Source organism: Mastigoproctus giganteus, chromosome 7 (assembly GCF_048544385.1).
Source record: "Mastigoproctus giganteus isolate SK-2022 chromosome 7, ASM4854438v1, whole genome shotgun sequence".
NCBI lineage: Eukaryota > Metazoa > Arthropoda > Arachnida > Uropygi > Thelyphonidae > Mastigoproctus > Mastigoproctus giganteus.
In genome coordinates, this window is record NC_143581.1 from 189,869,872 (window position 1) to 189,892,899 (window position 23,028).

Consider the following 23,028-nt stretch of genomic DNA (forward strand, 5'->3'; position numbering starts at 1 on the left):
AAATACTACTCTAGAGAATTCTGCTGTACTTAATTTTTTATTATATATTAACAAAATATAAGTTTAAAAACATGCAAAGCACATTATAATTCATATATATCTGTCCTTCATGTGTTAATATGATGTCCACATCACAAACAATTTTTATTGAATTGTGCTTCTTTACAAAGCTATTGGAAGTTTCTCACTGAAACTGTTCCAGATTCAAAGTATTTATTCTCTAGAGTAGTGGTTTCCAATCTTTTCCTCTTTGCAAACCTCTTGCATAATAGATTTTGCAGTGAATGTACTGAATTTACTGAAAAGAAAGTTGTGCAACACAGTACATAACAATACAATCTAAATTTTAATACTGACATCAGATTGTAGTTAAGTAGTAATAATTTTAAAATATAATTCTCAAAACATAATTAAAATATTCAAAACAAACCCATTTAGCTAAAACTAATAGACTTCTATAAACTTCTTTGAATAGTTGAAAACTAATAGACTTCTAATAGACTAAGAGACTTCTGAAGTTAAGAATGTTAAAGAACACCGGCTTTAAGGTGACAGAAGATAAAAACTATCTTAACTGAACTCATATCAAAACTGTCAAATTACTCACTCTTTACTAGGTGTACGATGAAAATGCTTTTTCACATGTTTCTTATCTCCAAAAGGAGATAAGAAATTGAAGTGCATGTTTCAAGGAGTATTTATTGTTTTATAAAACATGGGATACCTATTTGAAATCTCACCAAAGGACCATTACAGACAGTCATGAAGTTTTCAACAAAATCAGGTTAAATATCTATCACATTTTATTTTTAAATATTTTAAGAAATTACAAGAAAGCTAAAATAATCTTAAGACTTGTAGAATCAAGAAAGTGAAAAAGACACCATTGCTAAAAATTTTTCACGAATCCACCAATTTTCTTGCAAACATTGAAGGCTTAAAAACCACTGGGTAGAAAATGCTGCTCTAGAGAATTCTGCTATGCCAAATTATTTTATTATAAACTAACAGAAACTATAAGTTGAAAAGCATGCAAAGCACATCATTAAGTCATACATACATACATACATACCTGTCCTTCATGTGTTAATATTCGCCCACATCTGGAACAATTTTTATTGAATTGCTCCTCTTCTATTTGTTTGGGTCTTCATAAAAAAAAAAAAAAAAAAAAAAAAAAACACAATGAGAATGAAATGAATATAATGTGGAGAGAGAGAGAGAGAGAGAGAGAGAGAGAGAGAGAGAGAGAGAGAGAGAGAGAGATTACATGAGCCAGGCTCACTGGAAAGATAATGCTGTTTATTTTTTCTTAGCAAAAATAATTTCATAATATTAATATTATTTCACTAAGAATAATAGTTTCTTAGATAACTTTCTAAATAACTCTTGCCTGTTAGCTTCAAATTCAACCTAAATTTATCCATTCTCACATATTTTCCAAAAAAAAAAAGTGAACATATTCAAGTTCAGAAGAGACAGAAAGTTGCCACATGAAAATACAGCCCTTTCATATGTCAAATCCTTTTTGAGTTAGAGTAGTAGTAGTAGCAGTTGAAAATCAACTTTGTTTGCTGAATGCGCCACCTCTCATCTGATTACTGAAGTTAAGCAGTAATAGATCTAGTACGGAATGTGTGTGGGGAGGGAGCACCATCAACCATAATGGTGTAGCCAGACTTTTGCTCCTTGTTTCAATTCAGTTTCTCAGTGTTATTTTTATTTCCCTGCTACTAGTTAGGGTTATTCTGGAAACAGAAATCCATTTTTATTTTTTTAGACCAAAAACTTCATGGTTACCTAAACTGGGTAGGAGGAAAAAAAAAAAAAAAAAAAAAAACCCAAAAAAAGATAAGAAGGGATCTTTTATTTTATGAAGGGATTCCTTACATTCCTGTCAATTTTTTCCTTTTTATTTATGAAAATATGTATTGCCATCATATTATTTTGTCAATGAAATGCTGCAGTTATTTGAGAAATATACAGTGGTAAACTCAATATCAGATGAGAAGAATCTATTCGTATTCCTCTCTCACTATTTTACACTTTAAAGGACATTTCTGAATAAGTTTAGAATATAAAGTTTTTAAAAATGCTGCACATTCTTATTTAACATGGCAGCAGTCACACCACTATTTCTAACAAACAGTCATGCAGAACGTAGGTGCTCAATATTGTTTTTTGTCTCTAGAAAAAGTTGGTTTTTTTTTTTTTTTTTGCTTTTTTTCCCCTTGTGGTGCACCAATATTTATTCTTTCTTGATGGGTTGAAGTACTTATTTGTATGTATTTTTTCAAAAATTTTAATAAAAAATTTAAATACAGACAGTTCCTGCTTTATGAGTTTTTTTTTTTTTCAAGTAGGAACAAAATCAAAAATATGAACATTAACTGCAATAAATAAATGCTAAACGTTCATAAATAAGCATTTCACACCACTCGCATAGCTATATGCATTTGTTTGTTCAGGTAGATGAGAGCATCTCACCGATTCACATATCATAAAGCAGTTACCATTCTGACATTACAAAGGGTGGTTGTGGTACACTTCATTTTTGCTGTCTTGTCTTATTTCAAATTTATCCCCCTTATTAATACTGCACAGTATGCCAAAATGAAGTAATACTATGGAGAGTAATGTTAATAAAAAGAAACAGCGAAGAGGAATAACATTGGAAACAAAATATGAGACCCTAAGCAAACATGCGGCTGGAATAACTGTTAAAGGTCTTTGTGCGAAATGCTATGATGGAATTTATAAAGAAAAGAGAAAACTGTCTTCGAAACACACGATTCTTGAAGCATTTCTGAAGACGAAGGCAACTCCTTGTGTTTCCAATAAACTAACAAGTGTCAAACCAACAATGAGCGGTGAATTATCAAAAGTGATGAACCATCAACGAATAGGCAGTCGTGATGATGAAGAATAAACATTCTTTAACATTTGTATGACATAAATAATTTATTTATTATTATAATTCGCTTGATTTTAAAGGCTGTTTTCATTTCTTTGATTAAATAAATCATTGTTTAAGCATAAACTATTGTTTTGATGACCTTTATTTAATATTACTATGGTAAAACTTCATTGTTGAGAAGTAACCCCTGTTTTTAACATTGCGTCTATGAAAAATAAATTTCCGCTTCACTAGTGTGCGCTAGGAACAAATTAACTTGCAAAGTTGGGAACTACCTGTAATTAAAAAATTCTGTATTTTTGATGCTGATATTTAAAAAATATTAATACTGCTGAAAATGAAAAAAAAAAAAAAAAAAAAAATAGTCATAAAATATAAATATGAAACTAAAGTCATTTACACTTTCTGGTTCAGAGAACCGGAAAGTGGAACCATTAAGAGTGCAAAATTTAAAACTTACATTTGTGCACATATTAATGTTTCATCACATAAATAAAGGAATAAACAGAAAAATAATAATAACTGAAACAAGAAAAGATACCATACAAAAAACACATTTTGTAAAACAATTAAGCAAAAAAAGAAACACTTTCCATAGCAGGCACTTCTGCCACATGTCAACCAATGCCACAATTTCAAGCTACCATGTGTGATCATGGTGTCATTTATGGAAATGAAACTAGCACATTGAAGCAAAAGGCAAAAACAGTAAATAATCATGCAGGACCTGACAGGTTCTTTGCATTTTTAATTCCAAGTAAGCAATAATATTTCACTTCTAAAACATCTTGAATAAAAGTGTGACTATTTAGGAAGGTAGGAAAAAAATTCAGATGGTTTATCATTAATTATTAATAATTATTGAACAAGAGATATTTTGAAGGTCACCTGTCAGGTCCTATGTGACTGTTGAAGGGCTAACAAATCAAGCATTTTTTCCCCCATTCCAGCAGAAATTATGACCCCTGCCGAACATCTGCATATGATCTTTAACAACCATAACAGTCACCAGGGCCCTAATGCTCACTCCCCAATTTTGATCGCTTCAAGAAAGATATTGTTACATGCAGACTCTATCCTACTGGCTGCATTTGGTTGTCAAGAGCATTTTCGAAGGCAAGCATTTCCATTACCAAAAAGAGATCCAAACTTAGTTTTTATTTTTATCATCTGGCTGAACATTCTCTCATACTTGGCATTGCATTGAGGAATTGTTAAAATGACAAAAATGATTTGAAAGTTCAAATACAATTTCAACTTTTCTAGTCAGATTCCAAACTAAGAATCACTGTATATTAATCTTTCATTGGGAAAACTGACGTGGCAAAAATCACATGCTTCATCTATTTCTTTATCTTTTAACGATGCCAAGAAGCAGGTACTTTTTTCAGTGAAGCAGTACTAGAAATACTTCCTTGTTGAACAAAAAAACACAACCTTTTACTCTTGTTTTAGACTCTCCACAACCTTGGCAGAAGAACACCTGTGCCTAAGTCAGAATCACCCTTGTAGAAGGACAAAAATCAAAAACAATTGCTGTTGTTTTTTTTTTTTTGTATCCCAATAGTGAGATAGCAAATTTTTTTTTGCTATTTTACTATTGGGAAACATATTTCTGAACAATGCACATGATTGGCACAACACAAAGGAATATTATATTTTACAACAAAAGATGCAAACATACATTTGGTGTTTGTGTATGACAGCATACAGCACATATTTTAACAATTGTTAAAATATTTTAACTGATATATCAGCAGAATGAGGTGGTCACATCACAAATCCAAAGTTTTGTATGGATGAAAAGTCTGGTTTAGTGGATGATGCCGACTGTTGTTAGAGACCATTTAATTGAGGTACATTAAAGCAGGCATTTACTCTATTACATTTTTTAAATGAAACAGCTAACCTGCACAATGTAGAAAGAAAATTATAAAGCAAATACAAGGTGGTGGAGTAGCCAGTGAACAGATGTTAAGTTGAAACATTAAATAATCCCAATGTCATAGAATATCAATTGTAATTATTGATATACTTTGTTGAGGCTTTCATCAAACAAAACAGCAAAGTTCACTGTAAGTATTATTTAAGCATTAACTTACCCCTTGTCTATTCCTTGGTCCACTCTTAGCATTATATACCATTGAGTTTTGAAAACTGGCAAGAACCATTCTAAAAATGAAATGGTTAAAACATTGAAACCATATGCAAAATATATGTTTAGCTTAATCAAAAATTTAGAGTTATACAAGGATAGTTCAAATCTGAACCAGACCTAGAAGAAGAAGAAACTAACACCAATGCTGCCTACTACTGTGGGTCACAAGCAATTTTTCCAAAACCCACAAAGAAAATACCATGACCTGGAGGGTCAGGGAGTGATAATGCACCTCATCGCACAGATAGGCTAAATGTATTTTCACTATGCACTTTCCCTATAGTTCAGACTTGTTCTTATGTGACTGCCATCTTATGTTTTCTGAGTTTGCTTCTTGTAAGACACCCATTTTAGAGGGATGACAAAGTTAAGACATGCCTTGCTATTATATTAACTTACAGATTTCTCTGAGAAATCTGTAAGTTAATATAATAGCAAGTTAATATAAGTTAATATAATAACCAAGAAAAATTAAATTATATGGCTCATAATAATCTTCTGTTTATGCCATGAATGTTCAAGTCCACTTTGAATAACCCTTATAGATTAAGAATTTGGAGCAGATTCTCAGATATCTCCAGTTTCTAATTATACAAGAAATATCTTTATACTTTGTACATATTTTCTCTCTCTCTCTCTCTCTCTCTCTCACGCACGCACGCACGCACGCACGCACGCACAGTAAATAGGAATAGAACAGTTTCACTTTCACACAAATAAATAAACAATATTTATCATTTATTCTGGTGCATATATATCAATTTCTATTTTTGTCTTGAAAAATTAAGCTTAATTATATATTTACTGTAGAAGTCAAGCATCCCTGTTTTACATGATTTTTCACATCTCATTAGTGTATATTAGAGTAAAATCTGCATTAAGAATTACTGTCTACCTTTTAATTCAATTATTTCCACTCTTTCTATTAAAAGTTTATACTGTGATATTGTAGTACGCTGCACAGTAAGCTGGTACGAAAGCAGTAAGCATATCCAGGACTCCCTTATGTAGCAGGTTGCACAAACAAAACCCACAAGCATAGATGAAGAGGTGATATCACTCTTACTGATGCTATACAAATACAGACAAACTTGGTTATAACGAGCATCAATGGACCAACAAAATTTCCTTGTTATAACCATTACTCGCTACATCAGTGATGAGTTAGAGCTACCTACTATTTTTTTTTTAAATTCTCAATAACTTGATAAAAAGGTAGATTCAAAAAACAAAAGAAATATTAGAGAAAAATATAATATATACTGGTGTTCAAAGAAAGTGCATCACTTAGGAATTTCACATTTCTAATCCTTTTTCATAATGGTATGTTACTTTAATGACTAGCATCACAAACAGAAATATAAACAAAAGATATTTATTTATAGTTAAGGCAAAGCTAAGTAATATTTGACAGGTGCACTCAAAATATTCCAAAATGAGCATTTGCAATCTTTATACAATGGTTTTCGTAAACACGATAATTATGGCTGAAATGTTATCAGAAGCCCTCAATTTGCTTCATTTAATCATTTTAAATGGAAAACAAAATGAAAAGTTCACCAGGTGTAAACTAATATTTAGTTGAACTGCCTCTGGTCCTGTGACAGCAGCACGCTGTCGAGACATTGACAAGATCAATTTCTGAAGAAAATCAACTGATAGTTCGTGGTTCCAAACACAAATTATGGCTTCCTTAAGTTCAAAAATGGTCTTTGGTTTCTTTCTGGCAACTGCAGACTCCACACTATGCCAACAGTTCTCTATAGGATTCAGATCGGCCGGGCTATTTCCTGACCAGCTAAGAGTTGTAATGGACTGTTCTTCCAACTATTTTTTCACCTGTAACAAATGTAAACAAATTATTATCGAACCTCTGATGCAGAAATGAAGCTAAAGTAATACAGAAGTGCCTACTTACACTTTTAGCCTAATAGTAGCAATAGTAATAGTGACATGATGCAAAAAAGCAAGCATATGAGCTTATGTTGCATCAGCCAAAAAAAAAAAAAAAAAATTCACACAACTATTCCCTCAATGTTTGTCCAGTTCCTCCTTGAATTTATTTAAGCTATCAACTTCCACAACGACAGATGGAAGTTTGTTCCAGCAATTAACCACTGCTGGCTAAAGGCAAATTTCTGCATATCTATTCTACAAATGTCTTTCCTCAATTTTATTTTATGCTCCCGCAGGGTCATAATATGATCAAGCAGAAGAATCCCATAAGAATTCAGCATGCTCAACCCATTCAAGGCATTATACACCTCAATCAGATCAGGTGCCTAGTCTCCAGCCACTGCAATTTGCAGAACTTAAGCCTCTCCTGGTAAGAGGACCCTTTCATTTCCCTCACCAATCTTGTTGCCCTTCTCTGTACTCATTCTAGCAACTCGACATCCTTCCTAAAATGAGCCCTCCAAACCTGTATACAATACTCAAGGCTGGACTATTGCCTTATACAAAGGAACAACCACCTCCTTTTCCCTGATAGCAAAATTCCTGTATATCATTCACAATACCCCATGACCTGCTCTGGCAGCCTGTCTGCACTGCTCAGAGAACTTCATATCCGACTGCACAATTACTTCCAGGTCTTTTTCATTTTCAATCACCCCTAAGTGTAGTACCCCACAGTTGGTACTGTTCTCTGGGGTTACTTCTACCCATATGCAGTACTTTGTATTTGTCAATGTTAAACTTCAGTTGCCATTTCTCAGCCCATCTGCTCAAATTTTCTAGATCCTGTTGCAGTAGTACAACTGTTGTGGATGTCTTTGTCATTGAAATCTTTCCTGATTTCTTCCCAAACACAGTCATTCCATTCATTTGCCATTATTGGGTCTGCAGATTGAGATTTTCCACTAATTTTTGCATAAACAATGTTATGTCAGGTTTTAAATCGAACCAGCCAACTGTGGAGGCGCCTCCGTAGCCAGGTGGGCAGGAGCAGCAGTGCATAGCACACGCTTCTTGATTAGACCGGGGTTCGAGCCTGTGACCACCAAACACGGAAGGTGTGGAAAGGTCAGGGAATGTCGACCGCATACCCCTGGAGCAATATGGCCTTAGTTGCTAATGCTCCTAAAAAACAAATAACAAACAAACAAACAAACAAACAAACAAAAAAAAAAAAAACTGTTGTTACACACAAAATTGTGTCGTCCAAATTTTTCAGCAAATTTTTCCACTTGAGCCTTCAAGATGGACTGTCTATTGAAAATCCAGCACTTCTTTGTGTGGTGAACCATTGAAGCAATGCTTCAATGTTTGTAACCTCGCAGTTTCTAAAATTTTTTTAATATTTTTTTTGGTTATGTTCTTTTCCAGTACCGATATGTAAACATCTTTATTCTTCCACAATGTCAATACACTTGAAGAGGACAAAGAAAACTTTTTACACACTTCAACATTTTTTGCACCACTGTCATTCAAGCTAGCATGAATGCTAATTACGATTTATGATTATTGTTGTTATTTGGTTTTTAGGAGCATTAGCAACTAAGGCCATATTGCTCCGGGGATATGCGGTGGTCATTCCCTGACTTTCCATATCCTCTGTATTTGTGGTCAAGAACTCGAACCCCAGTCTAATCAAGAAGCGTGTGCTACGCACTCCTGCTCCAGCCCACCTGGCTATAGAGGCGCCTTTTATCTATGATTATATTTTGTGATTCATTGTAAAATCCTCTAACTAGTGGTCATGTCAGAGTATAAACAAGAAACTGCTATTACTCAATCTAAACTTTCAAGGTTATGATGGGAAACAAATTTGTGAACTTGTACATAATAACTGTCTCAATCCTCCATTACTTACAAATCTTCTCAAATTCAGTCCGGTTATGCAAGTTGAAATCGGGGCATCAGCAATATCAACTTCCTCACACCTGATACACTGTGGAGAATACTGGCCTATTAAACGGATTGTATTCACACTCCACCTCAGGTTACACACCTTTCATATCATTGTAGCACTCTCTTATATTCTCCTGTGAAAGAGAATAAACCATATTCATTTGTTAGCTGATCTTAAATGATTTTGCTTGATAGATCACAACATTCCTGTAGTCTGGGACATATACCAATGGAGGAACTCACAAGAAAAAATACTTAGGAACAAGCCAGTCCAATCAATGATCTGAAAATTAGAAGTAGATTTTTACCAGCGCAATGCACGAAAAGATCCTCTAGTCTGAAGATGATACAAAAAAATTCTGTGACTGTAACCACAGGAATGTTTGCTAGAGCTGATGCTCGAGTGGATCAGATATGGTGCTTCAGTACCATAAAGGATATTCCTAAATTTTACCTAATATTATTATAATTTTATTATTTATGTACATATGTTCCCTTATTTTTTCAAGTCTACACTACTTTCACACTGTTAAACCCTGGTTTGCATATATTGGGTATTACACTAGCTCATGCTGAACATGTCTTCTATTACAATAAAGATTTATTTATTTGTACTGTCTAATATTTTTCAAAAAAGGTTTATGGTAATGTAAGTTAATATAATTTTCAGAGGTGTTGTTAATGTATCTTATAATGTATCATAGAATGGTGTCTTATAAAAATTAGGAACAATAATGCACTGTGCCAAATTTGCAACTTGATGCTAATCTTTTTATGCAAATGTCTTGTGCTGAATATCTTGTATATATGAGAGAGAGATTTACTGCACAACCTTCAATTGTAACAGTTACAAGGTTGGAAATGTTTCAATATCCCTTCACGGCCAAATAGCTATTCATTTCAATAGTATATATCAAAATATGTACAGTGAAGTTGAAGTGGCATCAAAATTACTTTGAATTGCCCAACCTTTTGATTATCCAATTCCCCCCCTCCATTTTATTAAGCATGTCAATTTATTTGAGCTTAAACCTTGTACAATAAGAATTTCCCGAATGTGACCTCTATTGGAAAATTAGCAATGCAATGCTTACATTTTGTTGTAAGCCATTATCTGTTACATTTTCAGAAATGCGTTTTTGTTGATCAGCCCAAAAATAAACATGTGACGTTTACTTTTTCCCTTGACTACAAAATGGTAATTAATCTAAACATAACTGTTTATATTGTAAAGTAGCTTCCAAAATATTGCTTACAGTGCCGATAAGAAATAAATAGTTGGTTGCTAATTTACAATGTTTCTTGGTGACACATGGCTAGCAATGAACAGAGAAGTTATCTTCCTTACTTCAAATGAGTTTCAGAACTTTAGTACTGACGTTTGAAAAAATTAATTTAAGAGTACTTTCTAACTGACATGTAATATACCACATTTTACCATAGTTATGCAGATTCTATGAAGCTGTGTTAATTGTTCAAGAGGTTTGTTTCACTATATGAAAAGTGAGAGGGGAAGTCCAAAATTCACAGTGAATTTCTAGTGGAATTTGAATTGTATATAATACTGTACAGAGTTTTCTTTTTGTTTGCCATTGAAAATATGGGAAGAATTATTTTGAAAGCTAATGAAAAAAAAAGAAAGAAAAAGGGAAATCAGTAATGCATAACAGGTGTACAAATGTTATACAGTACATAATCGGGAAGCTGATGTACTGTATATAATTTTACAAAACTTTACTTAAAGAAGCTAGTAATTTTTGTCTGACAATCTTTTCATTTATTGAGAGATTTAAAAATTTTATCGCTCACATTGTCCTGTCTACAAACCTTCATAGCTGTTCAAGCATTTTTATTTGCTTCACTAGCTGTAGGTATTGATTCTTCCACAAAAACAGACTCTTCATCCTCTTCTGATGATTCATCTTAATTTTTATTCATTATATCATTGAGTATTTCAGCTTCCATAAGTTCTCCAGATGTAGCCACATCTTCACCAACGTTAACATACATTTCATATGAAATATCGATTTTCAGTTCCTTCCATTCTTTAGGCTCTTGGATCAGAATATCTTCTACAGGCAAGTCAGCCACCTGTCTTCATTTTGCAAAGGTGATTTGATCCTAGCTTTGTGAAAACAGTTTGCAATGGTTTCTGGCTTAACTTGTATATTTATGTAATAAATATATAATAAATGTAATAGATACTTCTTTAGTTTATATGTGAGACTCTTAATCTAATCGTGCTTTCACAATCATCTGGCTAGCATTCAAGAGATTAATTTTGATCTGCAGTTTTGAAGAAATGTTAACTATAATTTTTGCCACCATCAACCCATAATAAATGTGTTTCAAAATCCAAGTCACCCCTGATCTATTCGCTGCACTACAGAGGTTATGTTTAGTGGTAAAAAGATTACTTCAATTGCCTTTAAGGAGGGATATTGCTGTAAAGTGTAGAACTGCCAAGAAAGAGCAAAATTTTCCTATTTTTAGTAGAGAATGTTTAGTCTAATTTAACTAGCTGACCTATAAAGAGCTCGCTCGTCATCCAGGTTTTTTTGTTAAACTTGTACTGCACTGGTAAGTTTTTAACTTTTGAAGCATATAGGTTTTTCCAGTTTCCAATCATTAACAGCGGAAATTTTTCTGAGTCATCTGTATTTGCCCATCAATGATTCTTTAAAAGAAAATGTTTTGTCTAGCATGCATTTATATAATAAACCAGTTTCATCAAAGTTAGAAACATCTCTTGGTTGATACTTCTTTAGTTTATATGTGAGACTCTTAATCTAATCGTTTGCTACTTCCTCATCCACTGAGGCACTATCACCAAACTTGTCTAGTGTAATGTTGCTTTCTTTAAATTCTATCAGCCATTCTGAACTTTCTTTAAAATTACTCAGCTCCAACTCTTTGGAAAATTTTTTAGACAAAAACATTCCAATAGCCAACTCAAAAGAGTGTGTCATATACCTGCTTAAACCACTTTAATACACAATCATCAACTTGAAGATCAGCCTCTCTGAATTTTCCTTGTCCATCCCGTAAATTCCACAATTCCATTACTATCTGTTCTTTGTTTTTAAGATAAGTGGACAGTGTGTTCAGCAGAATTCTATATTCTTTAGCAATGTTAGACTTCCTCTTTATTCTTTTTCTACTTTGTTAATCACCTCTACTTTTTTGGTGAGTGTTAGGCTTGTTTATGTACCATGTTTAGACATATTTACCAGTAGTGCATTCAACTCTGGAGAATACTGTTATGAAGAACACTATAACACAGAGGGCATTAATAATCATTGTAACAATATTCTCCCAAATTAACAATAAACTCCCAAATCTCCCAAACTGAACGAAATTGTATTTATTCATTAGAATAAACACAATTTCGTTCACTCATTTGTGTTTATTCTAAAGATTAATTCATAATTAGGCAAATAAGAAGTATGGAGAAGAAAATTCCTCATGTAAAAACTGCATGACAGACTTCAAATTACTGAACAACATAAGTGACAAACTTCAAACTAAAGATAAATTTCTTATATTATACGAAATAGGAGAGGTTCGAGTGGCAGAAAATAATTCCATATAACCAATATTTTGAATTAAGCAATTTCGAATTACCCAAGTTCCACTGTATATATCATATTGCAATGCACAGGAGATTTGGGGTTATCAGGTTATCCCTTTCTTGTTCAATATTACATAAATATACACAAATATTTTAGCTGTAGCAAAAGAATACTTACCACATGGAATGATCCTATCAACTTCTAGCAGCTCTATATCCAAATGATGATTTACAAGATGGTGTAGATGTAAGGCACGAAAGGCAGGTAAATAGTTTGCTCCAATAGTAGACTCCAAGAAATAAGATTTTTCTAAAAAATAAATAAATAATCATTTAGAGTATCGTCAGTTACTTAAAGAATGGGCAAATCAGAAATTATATATTTCTATTTGGTGCAGCCCTTGTACTCATATCTGTAAGAGTAAAGACTACGAGATTTCATCTACAAATTCAGGGAGAAAAGTTTGATGAGCACTTCTTTTCCTAAGTGAAGTGTGTATGCCAAAAGTAAAAACACTATATGAGAACCTTGAATTGATGGTAGTAGGAGTTTTGAATGTTGCAAGCCATTCACTTCATTTTATGTAATTTCAATTTTACTTGCACTAACAAGTTGCTGATCTGATTATGACATAACACAAGATTTCTTTTCTCTCTCTGTATATATATATATATATATTTATTTATATACACAGAAGTATTTGAATGTGCAGGATAGCCAGCAAAAGGGACAAAGGCAGGTTGATCATAAAAGAGGGGATAAAAGAAAAGATACGGAGAGAGACCAGACAGACTTGATGTGGAATGATGTAGTGCAGGCATGGAAATACACCAAGACAGGTAAGTCTGCTGGTATGGATAAGATAAACGGAGAGATGCTGCAGGGATAGCGTGAACATACAGACTGTTCCGTAAGATCTGGGATGAGAGACAGGTGCTGAAGGAATGGAAAGACAGTTTGATCATCCCATTGTTCAAGAAGAGGAACAGGAAAAAGTGTTCCAATTATAGAGGCATTACACTGACATCACACGTAAGTAAGCTGTATGAGAGAGTGTTAGAGCGGAAGTTAAGAGCAATGATTGAAAATAGGATGGCCGAGGAACAGTATGGCTTTAGGCCTGGCAGATCAATGGTGGATCTAATTTTCTGCATCAGGCAACTGATGGAAAAGTGTTATGAACACAATAAAGAATTATGGATGGCATTTTTGGACATAAAGCATTTGATGCCGTAAAGAGAGAAAGTGTGGGAGGGTTTGAGAAACTTGGGGATAGAGGAACATCTTGTGGAGAGAATTGAGAATATGTATACCAATACAGTGAGCAAAGTAAGAACAGTGATGGGGTTGATGGAGAGCTTCAAAAGAACATCAGGTTTGAGGCAAGGAAGCATCCTGTCACCACTACTGTTCATAGCTGTCATGAATGATGTGCAATGTAGAGTGGTGGAACAACTTGGACAGGACCAGATGAAAATCATGCACTTCACAGATGACATCTGCATATGAGGAGAGAGCAGGGAACAAGTGCAACGGCAAGTTGATATATGGGCTAGTATGGCCAATGAATTTGGACTGATTTTCAGTCAGGAGAAGAGTGAAATAATGGTTCTAAAGAGGAGCAGCGAGCCTGATGGATACATTAAAATGGTAGGGAAACAGCTAAAAATGGTTAACAACTTCATGTATCTAGGAAGCACCATTACAGACTAGAGTGATAGACAAAGAAATAAGTAGGAGGGTACAAGCAGGCAGGAATTTCTATAGGCAGACAAGAGATCTGATCTGGAACAAGAACATACCACTGAAGTGTAAGAAGGCTATATATCAGGCCTATTATGTACCAATTCTGATGAATGCATCTGAAACTTTGACTATGAGGAAAAAGGATGAAAGCAGAATTCAGGGGACAGAAATGAGATTTGTGAGGAGCATAGCCAGAAAAACAAGATGCAAGAAAATCAGGAATGATGTGATTAGGGAGAGAATTCAGGTTGAAAAACTCCACAACAGGATTGAAAGGTCCCGTTTGAAATGGTTTGGACATGTCAAGAGGATGAACAAGAGGCGTTTGCCAAGAAGAATGTTTGATTTACAATTAAGGGACAAAAGATCAAGGTGGGGACCAAGAATAAAGGTAGCAGGACATGATAAAGGCTGATATCATTAAGAGAGGAGAAAATGGAGTGAAATCAACAACGGAGAGAAGTACACGGGAAGGACATGGTGGTGAGACTTCACATGTCGACCTGTGGAATAGCAGAATGATGATAGATGATATATATATACGGGGTGTTACAAAACTGCATAGAACAAATATAGGAGCATATTCTACAGCTAAAAATAAGAAAAAAGTTCCTACAAACATGTCTCAAAATTCTTTATATCTATGATATTAAACAATAATCATAAATTACAAAAAAAACAAAAAGAAACTGAAATAAATGTCTAAAAGGTAAACAACTAAAGAAGCCGTTCAAAGTGTCCTATATTTTTGTTTGATGCAACATTCAATCTCACGAATCCATGATTCTTTGGCATGTCTTATCATTTCAGCAGCTTCCGAAATGTGATTTCTTTGCTTGTCTTGCATGATAATATGCATAAAATAAAATGTTGATTTCAAGTGATCCCACACAAAGTAATCTAAGGGGGTGAGATTAAATAATGATAGTCAGGGCTGTCTTTATCTAACTGGAGCCTCGTGGCACTGGAAAATCTTGGGTTTCCGCTTTATTGTAAAATTTTTAACTTCATTTGAAAAGGGTGGTTTACTACATGAAGGGCATGAAACTCCCAATGGCAGCCCAACAATTCAAAAAATACAGATATCTGAAACTGTTGCAACTTTTCTTAATGATCCTGTAGCAATCTAAAGGGAACATATTTTTTTCTCATGTACCAACATGTTCAATGTGCACTTCATGTTTATCAATAATGTGTTGCAGCTGGGGTATGAAATTGCAAAGAATGTGTTAATGTTTCTTCTGATACAGAAAAAATTTCATTTTCAATCACTTCCTTCATTGCAGTAATGGTTTGTGGATCGCAAGATAACCCCAGAGATAAAAATCACATGGGTTTAAATTAGGTGACACAGGATGGCATGCCAGTTCTCAGGATAGCAGTTAGAAAACACCCTGTTGTCAAAAATTTCATCCAGGACAACTCCTACAGTACATGGCCTGCCTAACCTATCCTATTGCAACTAGTTATCATTCACATTCATGGTATAGCCATACAAAAAAAGGCACAAAATTGTTCTCTCTAAAATTGACTCTAAAAATTACAGCTATGAGTTACAGGCTCCGAAAAAACGATAAGTGTTTGCCTTTTTATTTACATAATTGTTATTTTATATTGTACTTAATACGTAGTCTTATAGTTATGCTGGTTATTTTTATTTTAATTTATATAAAGAGTTTTTGTGGATTACTACTTAATATAGGTAAAACTGTAATTTCGTTCGAATCTTGCAGTCATTGTTTTTGTATATAGTGGTAGGGAATTCAATTTTTTAATTGAGGTAGCTAGGTAGCTCTAACGTATAATTATATAGAGTAATACGCTTCACTGTTTCTATTAGATTGCGTAGTATTGACATTTAATAAATTTAATTTATTGATCTTATTAATTTAAAGTATCATGCCCCAAACTAGAGCAGCAAAGTTACGGGCACAAAGTGGCAGGAGTGCTGTGACTCGGGGGAGAACCGAGGGGGACGATTCTCCAACGCATCACAGCCTAAAAAAATGTGCAACTTGTGAAATGTTTGCCGAACTCTCTGGAACAGAACATGATATTGCCATGGGGGTGTCTTTGTGTGTGTGCACGATGTAAGGAGTGTAAGGAAATCAGGCGACAACTCAGCGTTGTTATGGGCTTATATGAGAGTTTGAAGGACAGGGTGGATGCCCTCGAAACATCTAAATTAAGGGGCCCATCAGGCTCTCAGCTGCCCACATCAACGCCAGAGCTTGCACTTGGTCATCACGCAACACAGCGGCAACCCCCAAGGCAGAATGCGCTGGTCCCACAGGAACTAGTAGTTGTTGGTGACTCTATTGTCAGGGAAATGGGAAACATGCTTTGTAAAAAGGATAGGTGGAACAGGACCAGGGTATGTCTGCCAGGGGCAAAGGTTGATGATGTTGTAGAGCGGATATCATCTTTTAAAGGCACAAAAGCTGATATAGTTGTACACATTGGCACTAATGATATTAAGAGTACGAGACTGGCAGAATTACTTAACAAGTAATCGTCAAATTGTCGATCAATTCGGCCCTGGAAAGATTGTGCAAGGCTCAAGGGATAGAATTTTTTTCAGTCTCGACTGTACTTATTAACAAGAGAGATTGCTTCTACAGGGATGGGATACACTTAAATAGAAAGGGTGCAAGAATATTTGCTGATGCCATCGAGGCAGTGTTAGGTGGATCGGAAAACTGATAGCTTGGGGGGGATACAGGGACTAATAGTTTAACAGTAGCCGTAGGCAGAGGTGAAGGTGATTCTTGCACAACTTCTATTAGAATAAGTAGCGACCTGGAGCGAGGGGTGTTGGGGGTTTCAGGGATGGATGGCAGTCATCCTGAAATAGGTGGGTATATGGGATATGGGTAACTAGGAAAAGGAGCATGTATGCTTGCATGTATACCAATGCTAGAAGTATAGTAAATAAATTTGATAAATTTGAAGTGTTGGTCAAGACATCAAAGGTGGATATTGTTGGGATAGCAGAGACATGGTGTCACACAGATATAAGGAATGCTGAACTGGAATTTGGGGAGTACAATGTGTACAGAAAGGGAGGAGGTGATATGCTGTTAATTGAGAAAAACATAAAATCAAAAGAAGTGCATCCAGTTGATATAGATGAACAGTGCACTGTTGAGTCAGTTTGGTGTGACATAAGCACTGCGAAAGCAAAAATAAGAGTAGGAGTGTGTTATAGGCCTAATGACTCGAATGAGTACAATGAACAATTGTCCAGAGAAATAGAGTGGGCTAGTAAATCGGAATCTCTTATAATGGGTAATTTTAAATTCCCAGATATTGACTGGAACTTGTGGATTGGTCACTCACACACTAGTCAGACTTTTGTGGATTTATTGAATGATTGTTTTCTGCAGCAGCATGTTCGAGAGGCAACAAACAGAGAAAGTAATACTCTTGATCTGGTTTTCAGCAATGATCATTCTTGTATTAAGAATTCGCAGATAAAGGAACCACTAGGTGGCAGTGATCACAGTGTACTGATGTGGGATTTGCTTAAAGATTTAATTACCATCAGGGGTAAAGGAAAGGGTTTTTGCTTCCGTAAAGGTGAGTACAGTGGTCTCCGACAGTTTTTAAATTCTGTACAGTGGGATCAACTGACGATGTTACCAACAGTAAATTCTAAGTGGGAAGCATTCAAGGAATTAATCGTGGAAACTACTAAAAGTTTCATACCTATTAAGAAATATTGTTCAAGGTTTAGGCCTAAATGGTTATCTAATGAATTAATGAGACTCGTAACAGAGAATAAAAATGCATGGGATGCATATAAATTATCAAGTGACTCAGAAGCCTATGGCAGATATAAGCTAGTATGTAATCAGGTCACAAAAGAGGTTAGACAGGCGAAGGCAGATTACAAGAAATCCTTGGCAAAAGATGCTAAGAAAAACAGCAAGGATTTCTTTACTTATATAAACTCTAAAAGGAAAGGGATGAATCTGATTGGTCCACTTGACTTTTGATGATCCTGCTCAGATAGCAAACAAACTGAATGAGTATTTTGCATCTACATTCACACACGAGGAATTAAGGTTTAAAAATGGCAGAAGGTTATCAAATTGTAGCAGGATACTTAATGATTTTGTAATAACTGAGAGCAAAGTGGAGGAGAAATTGTTGAAGTTAAATATAAGAAAAGCACCTGGATTGTGGATGGGATCTATCCAGTTATATTAAAGGATACGGCAAAGCAACTAAGCAAACCCTTAGCCATTATTATGAGAGCATCCTTGGACTCAGAGGAGGTTCCCACGGACTGGAGATGTGCAAATGTATCCCCAATTCACAAAGGGGGATCGAAGGGTGACACGAGTAATTACAGACCAGTTAGTTTAACTTCTGTTCCGGGTAAAATAATGGAGTCATTGGTTAAAGATGCATTGCAGGATCATCTAGACAAGACTGCAGCAATAATTCAGACACAGCATGGGTTTGTTAAGGGAAAGTCTGGTCTGACAAATTTGATAGGATATTAAGATGTGGTTACAAAGGAACTGGATGCAAAAATAATTCTGATATCATATATTTGGATTTCAGGAAAGCTTTTGACACTGTTGCGCATGGAAGACTATTGTACAAATTGGAGCAGAATGGTATTAAGGGTAAGTTGCTACAATGGATAAAAGGATGGTTAAGTGGGAGAAGACAGAGGGTGGTAATCAATGGGTGCTGCTCTTCGTGGACTAATGTTATTAGTGGAGTCTGCACAGGGTTCGGTTCTGGGTCCACTGTTGTTTTCTATATTTATCAATGATATTGATGAAGGTATATCAGGCTTAATGTTGAAGTTTGCAGATGATACAAAGGTTGGCAGGGTTGTTAACGACCGTAATGACAGTGTGCTACTGCAACAGGATCTAGATAATTTGGGCAGATGGGCTAAGTGGCAACTGAAGTTTAACCTTGACAAATGCAAAGTACTGCATATGGGGAGAAGTAACCCCAGAGAAATGTACCAACTATGTGGTACTACACTTAAGGTGGTAGAAAATGAAAAAGACCTGGAAGTAATTGTGCAGTCAGATATGAAGTTTTCTGAGCAATGCAGACAGGCTGCCAGGGCAGGTCATGGGGTTTTGTCAATGATATATAGGAATTTTGCTAGCAGGGAGAAGGAGGTGATTGTCCCTCTGTATAAGGCAATGGTCACGCCTTGAGTACTGCATACAGGTCTGGAGGCCTCATTTTAGGCAGGATGTAGAGTTACTTGAGCATGTACAGAGAAGGGCAACAAGATTGGTGAGGGGAATGAAGGGATCCTCTTACCAAGAGAGGCTTAAGTTCTGCAAATTGCAGTGGCTGGAGACTAGGCACCTGCATGGTGATCTGATTGAGGTGTATAAGGGCTTGAATGGGTTGAGCATGCCGAATTCTGATGGGATCCTTCCACTTGGTTCAGATTACAAACCTAAGGGGACATAAATTCAAATTAAAAAGGACAGATGTAGGATAGATGTGCGGAAATTTGCCTTTAGTCAGTGGGTGGTTAATTGCTGGAACAAACTTCCATCTGTCGTTGTGGAAGTTGATAGGTTGAATAAATTAAAGGAGGAACTGGATAGGCATTTGGAGGGAATGGTGTGATTTTTTTTTTTTTTTTTTTTTTTGGCTGATGCTGCATAAGCTCATACACTTGCTTTCTTGCATCACATGCCACCACTACTACTACTAAACTGAATTTGACCTCACTTGTGATGTTTCCATTGAGAAAAAAAAAAAAAAAAAAAATTAAAGTTTGTATACTCTGTACACATGAAAGGTATTTTATGTGAAAAAATCTTTGCCTTTGAAGAGGTTAGTGAAATCCATTTGTAGAATAGTATGACAGTGATATCGAGACTACATCGGCATAATCATAAGGAAGTTTGCCAAGAAGAATGTTTGATTTACAATTAATAGACAAAAGACCAAGGGGGAGACTAAGAATAAGGTCCCAGGACATGATAAAGGCTGATGTCATTAAGAGAGAAGGAAATGGAGTGAAATCAATGACGGAGAGAAGTGCATGGACAGGGCATGGTGGTGAGGCTTCACACGTTGACCGTGAATGTTGGACTGACAACTCGTGTAATCGAGACCAGCTAATATTAAATGAGTGGAAACTTCATATCCTTTCCTCCAAAAAACCTTTAAACTGTTCTAAATCTCTAAATTTTCAAATTTACAAACTATTAGTGAAATATGAGGGGGCATGAATTTTCCTTCTATCCTCATTCTCTTCCTTTCGCCTACTTAAATCTCTCCCCTGTGCTTTTGAAATTCTGCACTGGGACGTGCCAGCTATGAATGACACATGCTCGCTTCATCTTTAAAGATGGTATAAGCGAAAAGCCTCCATCAATTTTAGTGGGTCTCGATTACACAAGTTGTCTGTCCAACTGGTCTAGTATCAAATTTCGAGACAACAGGATTCCGATGTTTTTTTATAAGGAAGTATGAATGTGATGTCACAATTATACTTCCTTAGTATGATTATGACATTTTATGCTCACAACCACTACTTACTCCATCGAATCAATGTTAATGACTTAGTTAGCATCATTTAGGATGAGACATCATTTCCGTCTCACACTGCCATTACATTCCATTGTTAGGTGTTGCTAGAGATGTTTCACATCAAAAATGGTGAAAAATTCCAAATGCAAAGAGTGGATCCTCACACTGTGATTCTTTGTGCACATAACAGATTGCCAACAATAATTTGTAGGATTCTCAAAGGTCCGAAATATTGCATTTTACTTATTCACATACCCATCTAAATGAAAGTATGCTTTGTTAGAAAGCCAAACTTTGTTTATAATGTCAGGTTCTTGCCCTAAGAATGCAGAGAATTCTGTGGCAAACTGAACACCCTTTCTTTTGCAATTGGCATTAGTGGCTGGCTAAGATGATTTTTGTAAGGATATGCACACAAGTCACTTCAATAAATCTTCCTTACTGTGCTGTAAGGCATCCTTATCAGTTGTAAAAGTTTGTGCAAACTCTTCCTTGAGCTTTATAGCAAGATTTCCCAAGTTTCATCAAACCTCTCTAGAGTTCTTAATGATGGTTAGTCTGCATGCCCTTTCCTTTTGTCTAAAACACTATCAATTGAGGCAACTTATGGTGATTTGCTTTACAATAAGAAACTGATGCATTTTTCTTAAGTGAAACTATGTGTGCAACTGAGGCTTTTGCCAAATTGTAATGTTTTATAGCTCTCATATGCCTGACACTTACTTAAAATCTGACATTGTAATCAGTTTAAATTAACTAAAAATTTACTTTGGATCCATTAAAAATTAAGAAAGTCCAATATCTCTTCTCATTTATTTCATTCCGAAATTAATTTCATCCAAACTGAAAGAAATTAATTTTGCTGTTTCTGTTGTTTCTTTCTATGGTATTGGCACAACTTTTGATGGAAAAGATGGTGATTCAAAGTAGCAACATTTTGCTGTATTTGATCCAGTTCTGGAGGACAGTCTTGTTGCTTTCACTCCTATGTCAACTAATATCAACTACTGAGATCAGCTTTTTGCTTGTTGAAGATATTGATTTGTCTTGTTACAACTAATGTCTGTCTAGCTAAGGTGGGTGTTGCAAATCTCACTAACTGGTGAAGAACTCAAGGGATACACACTGTTCAGTCAAAAAATTATTACCATGCACCTAATAGTGGATATTTCTCCTCTTGATACCAGTACCACCACCACATGGCCAGGCACAAGTCTAATGGCCTCTGAATGTTGCAGGAGGGATGTTGTACTGTGTCACTAGGACTGCGTTCTGTAAATCTACAACAGTCTGTTGTGGAGAATCTGAATGCTGGATCTGTCGATCCCCATAATACTAGAGATGTTCTATGGGATTCATATCTGGTGAATTCAGCAGCCAAGGCAGCCATTTTTGTGCTTGATGAACTGCTCTTGAACAACAGCAGCAATATGGCAGGGTGCATTATCCTGTTGGAACTCATCTACACTATCAGGGAAGACAATCACCATAAAGGGGGCATACTTTTTTGTTTTCATTTGTATTTTATTGGCGCATTAGCAACTAAGGCTATAATGTGCCAAATCCAGGTCATATATAAAAAGTTAGCATTCAGTGACCTAATTAGTTAGGCCACCATGTTGAGATATAACATAGATATAAAAGGTATAAAAGTAAAAAATATATCAACAAAGAAATAACAATACAAGGTAAATTTTAAATACGAGTAAAAAGATTTACTGATTTTAAATAGCTAAAAACAGCAGACACATTGTCATTGTTGGATAAAATCTGACTGAGTGTATAAGGCTCAGCCAGATGACTAAAAGCGGTAAAATAACAATCACACTCGTGTCTAAAACGTGGACACTCAGTTAAAATGTGACGTATACTTAAATAGGTGTCACAGTTCTCACACATATGACAGTCATCTGCCCTCAGCAGAAATGCATGTGTAAGATGACTGCGTCCTATGCGGAGGCGAGCTAAAACAACTTCCTCTCTATGATTCCTGCGCAGACAAGACTGCCAATGTCGGATTACAGGCTTTATTTGCTGGAGCTTGTTTGTGACTTGCTCATGCCAGGTTGTTGCCATTGTGACAGTAATTTAGCATGTATTAGCTGCCTGTATCTGTATAGGGGACTAACAGGCAATAAGTGTTGTGGGGTTCTGGTGACCTGGCCGCAGCATCTGCCAGTTCATTTCCCACGATCCCAATGTGGCTTGGAATCCAGCAGAAACGAATGTCGAAAGAACGCTCAAACAGAGAG

At 35.4% G+C, this 23,028-nt stretch overlaps 1 protein-coding gene across 1 annotated transcript in view; it reads right to left on the bottom strand.

The window, feature by feature from the left end:
- The window catches only part of gcl (germ cell-less), a 124,172-nt gene that overhangs the window by 30,795 nt on the left and 70,349 nt on the right, over nt 1-23,028 (bottom strand). Inside the window, exons 9-11 of the mRNA XM_090377313.1 lie at nt 12,677-12,808; nt 5,020-5,089; nt 1,073-1,148 (exon numbers count right to left, since the gene is read on the bottom strand). Of these exons, the coding sequence (XP_090233439.1) occupies nt 1,073-1,148; nt 5,020-5,089; nt 12,677-12,808 (278 nt within the window). The remainder of the gene's footprint in view (nt 1-1,072; nt 1,149-5,019; nt 5,090-12,676; nt 12,809-23,028) is intronic.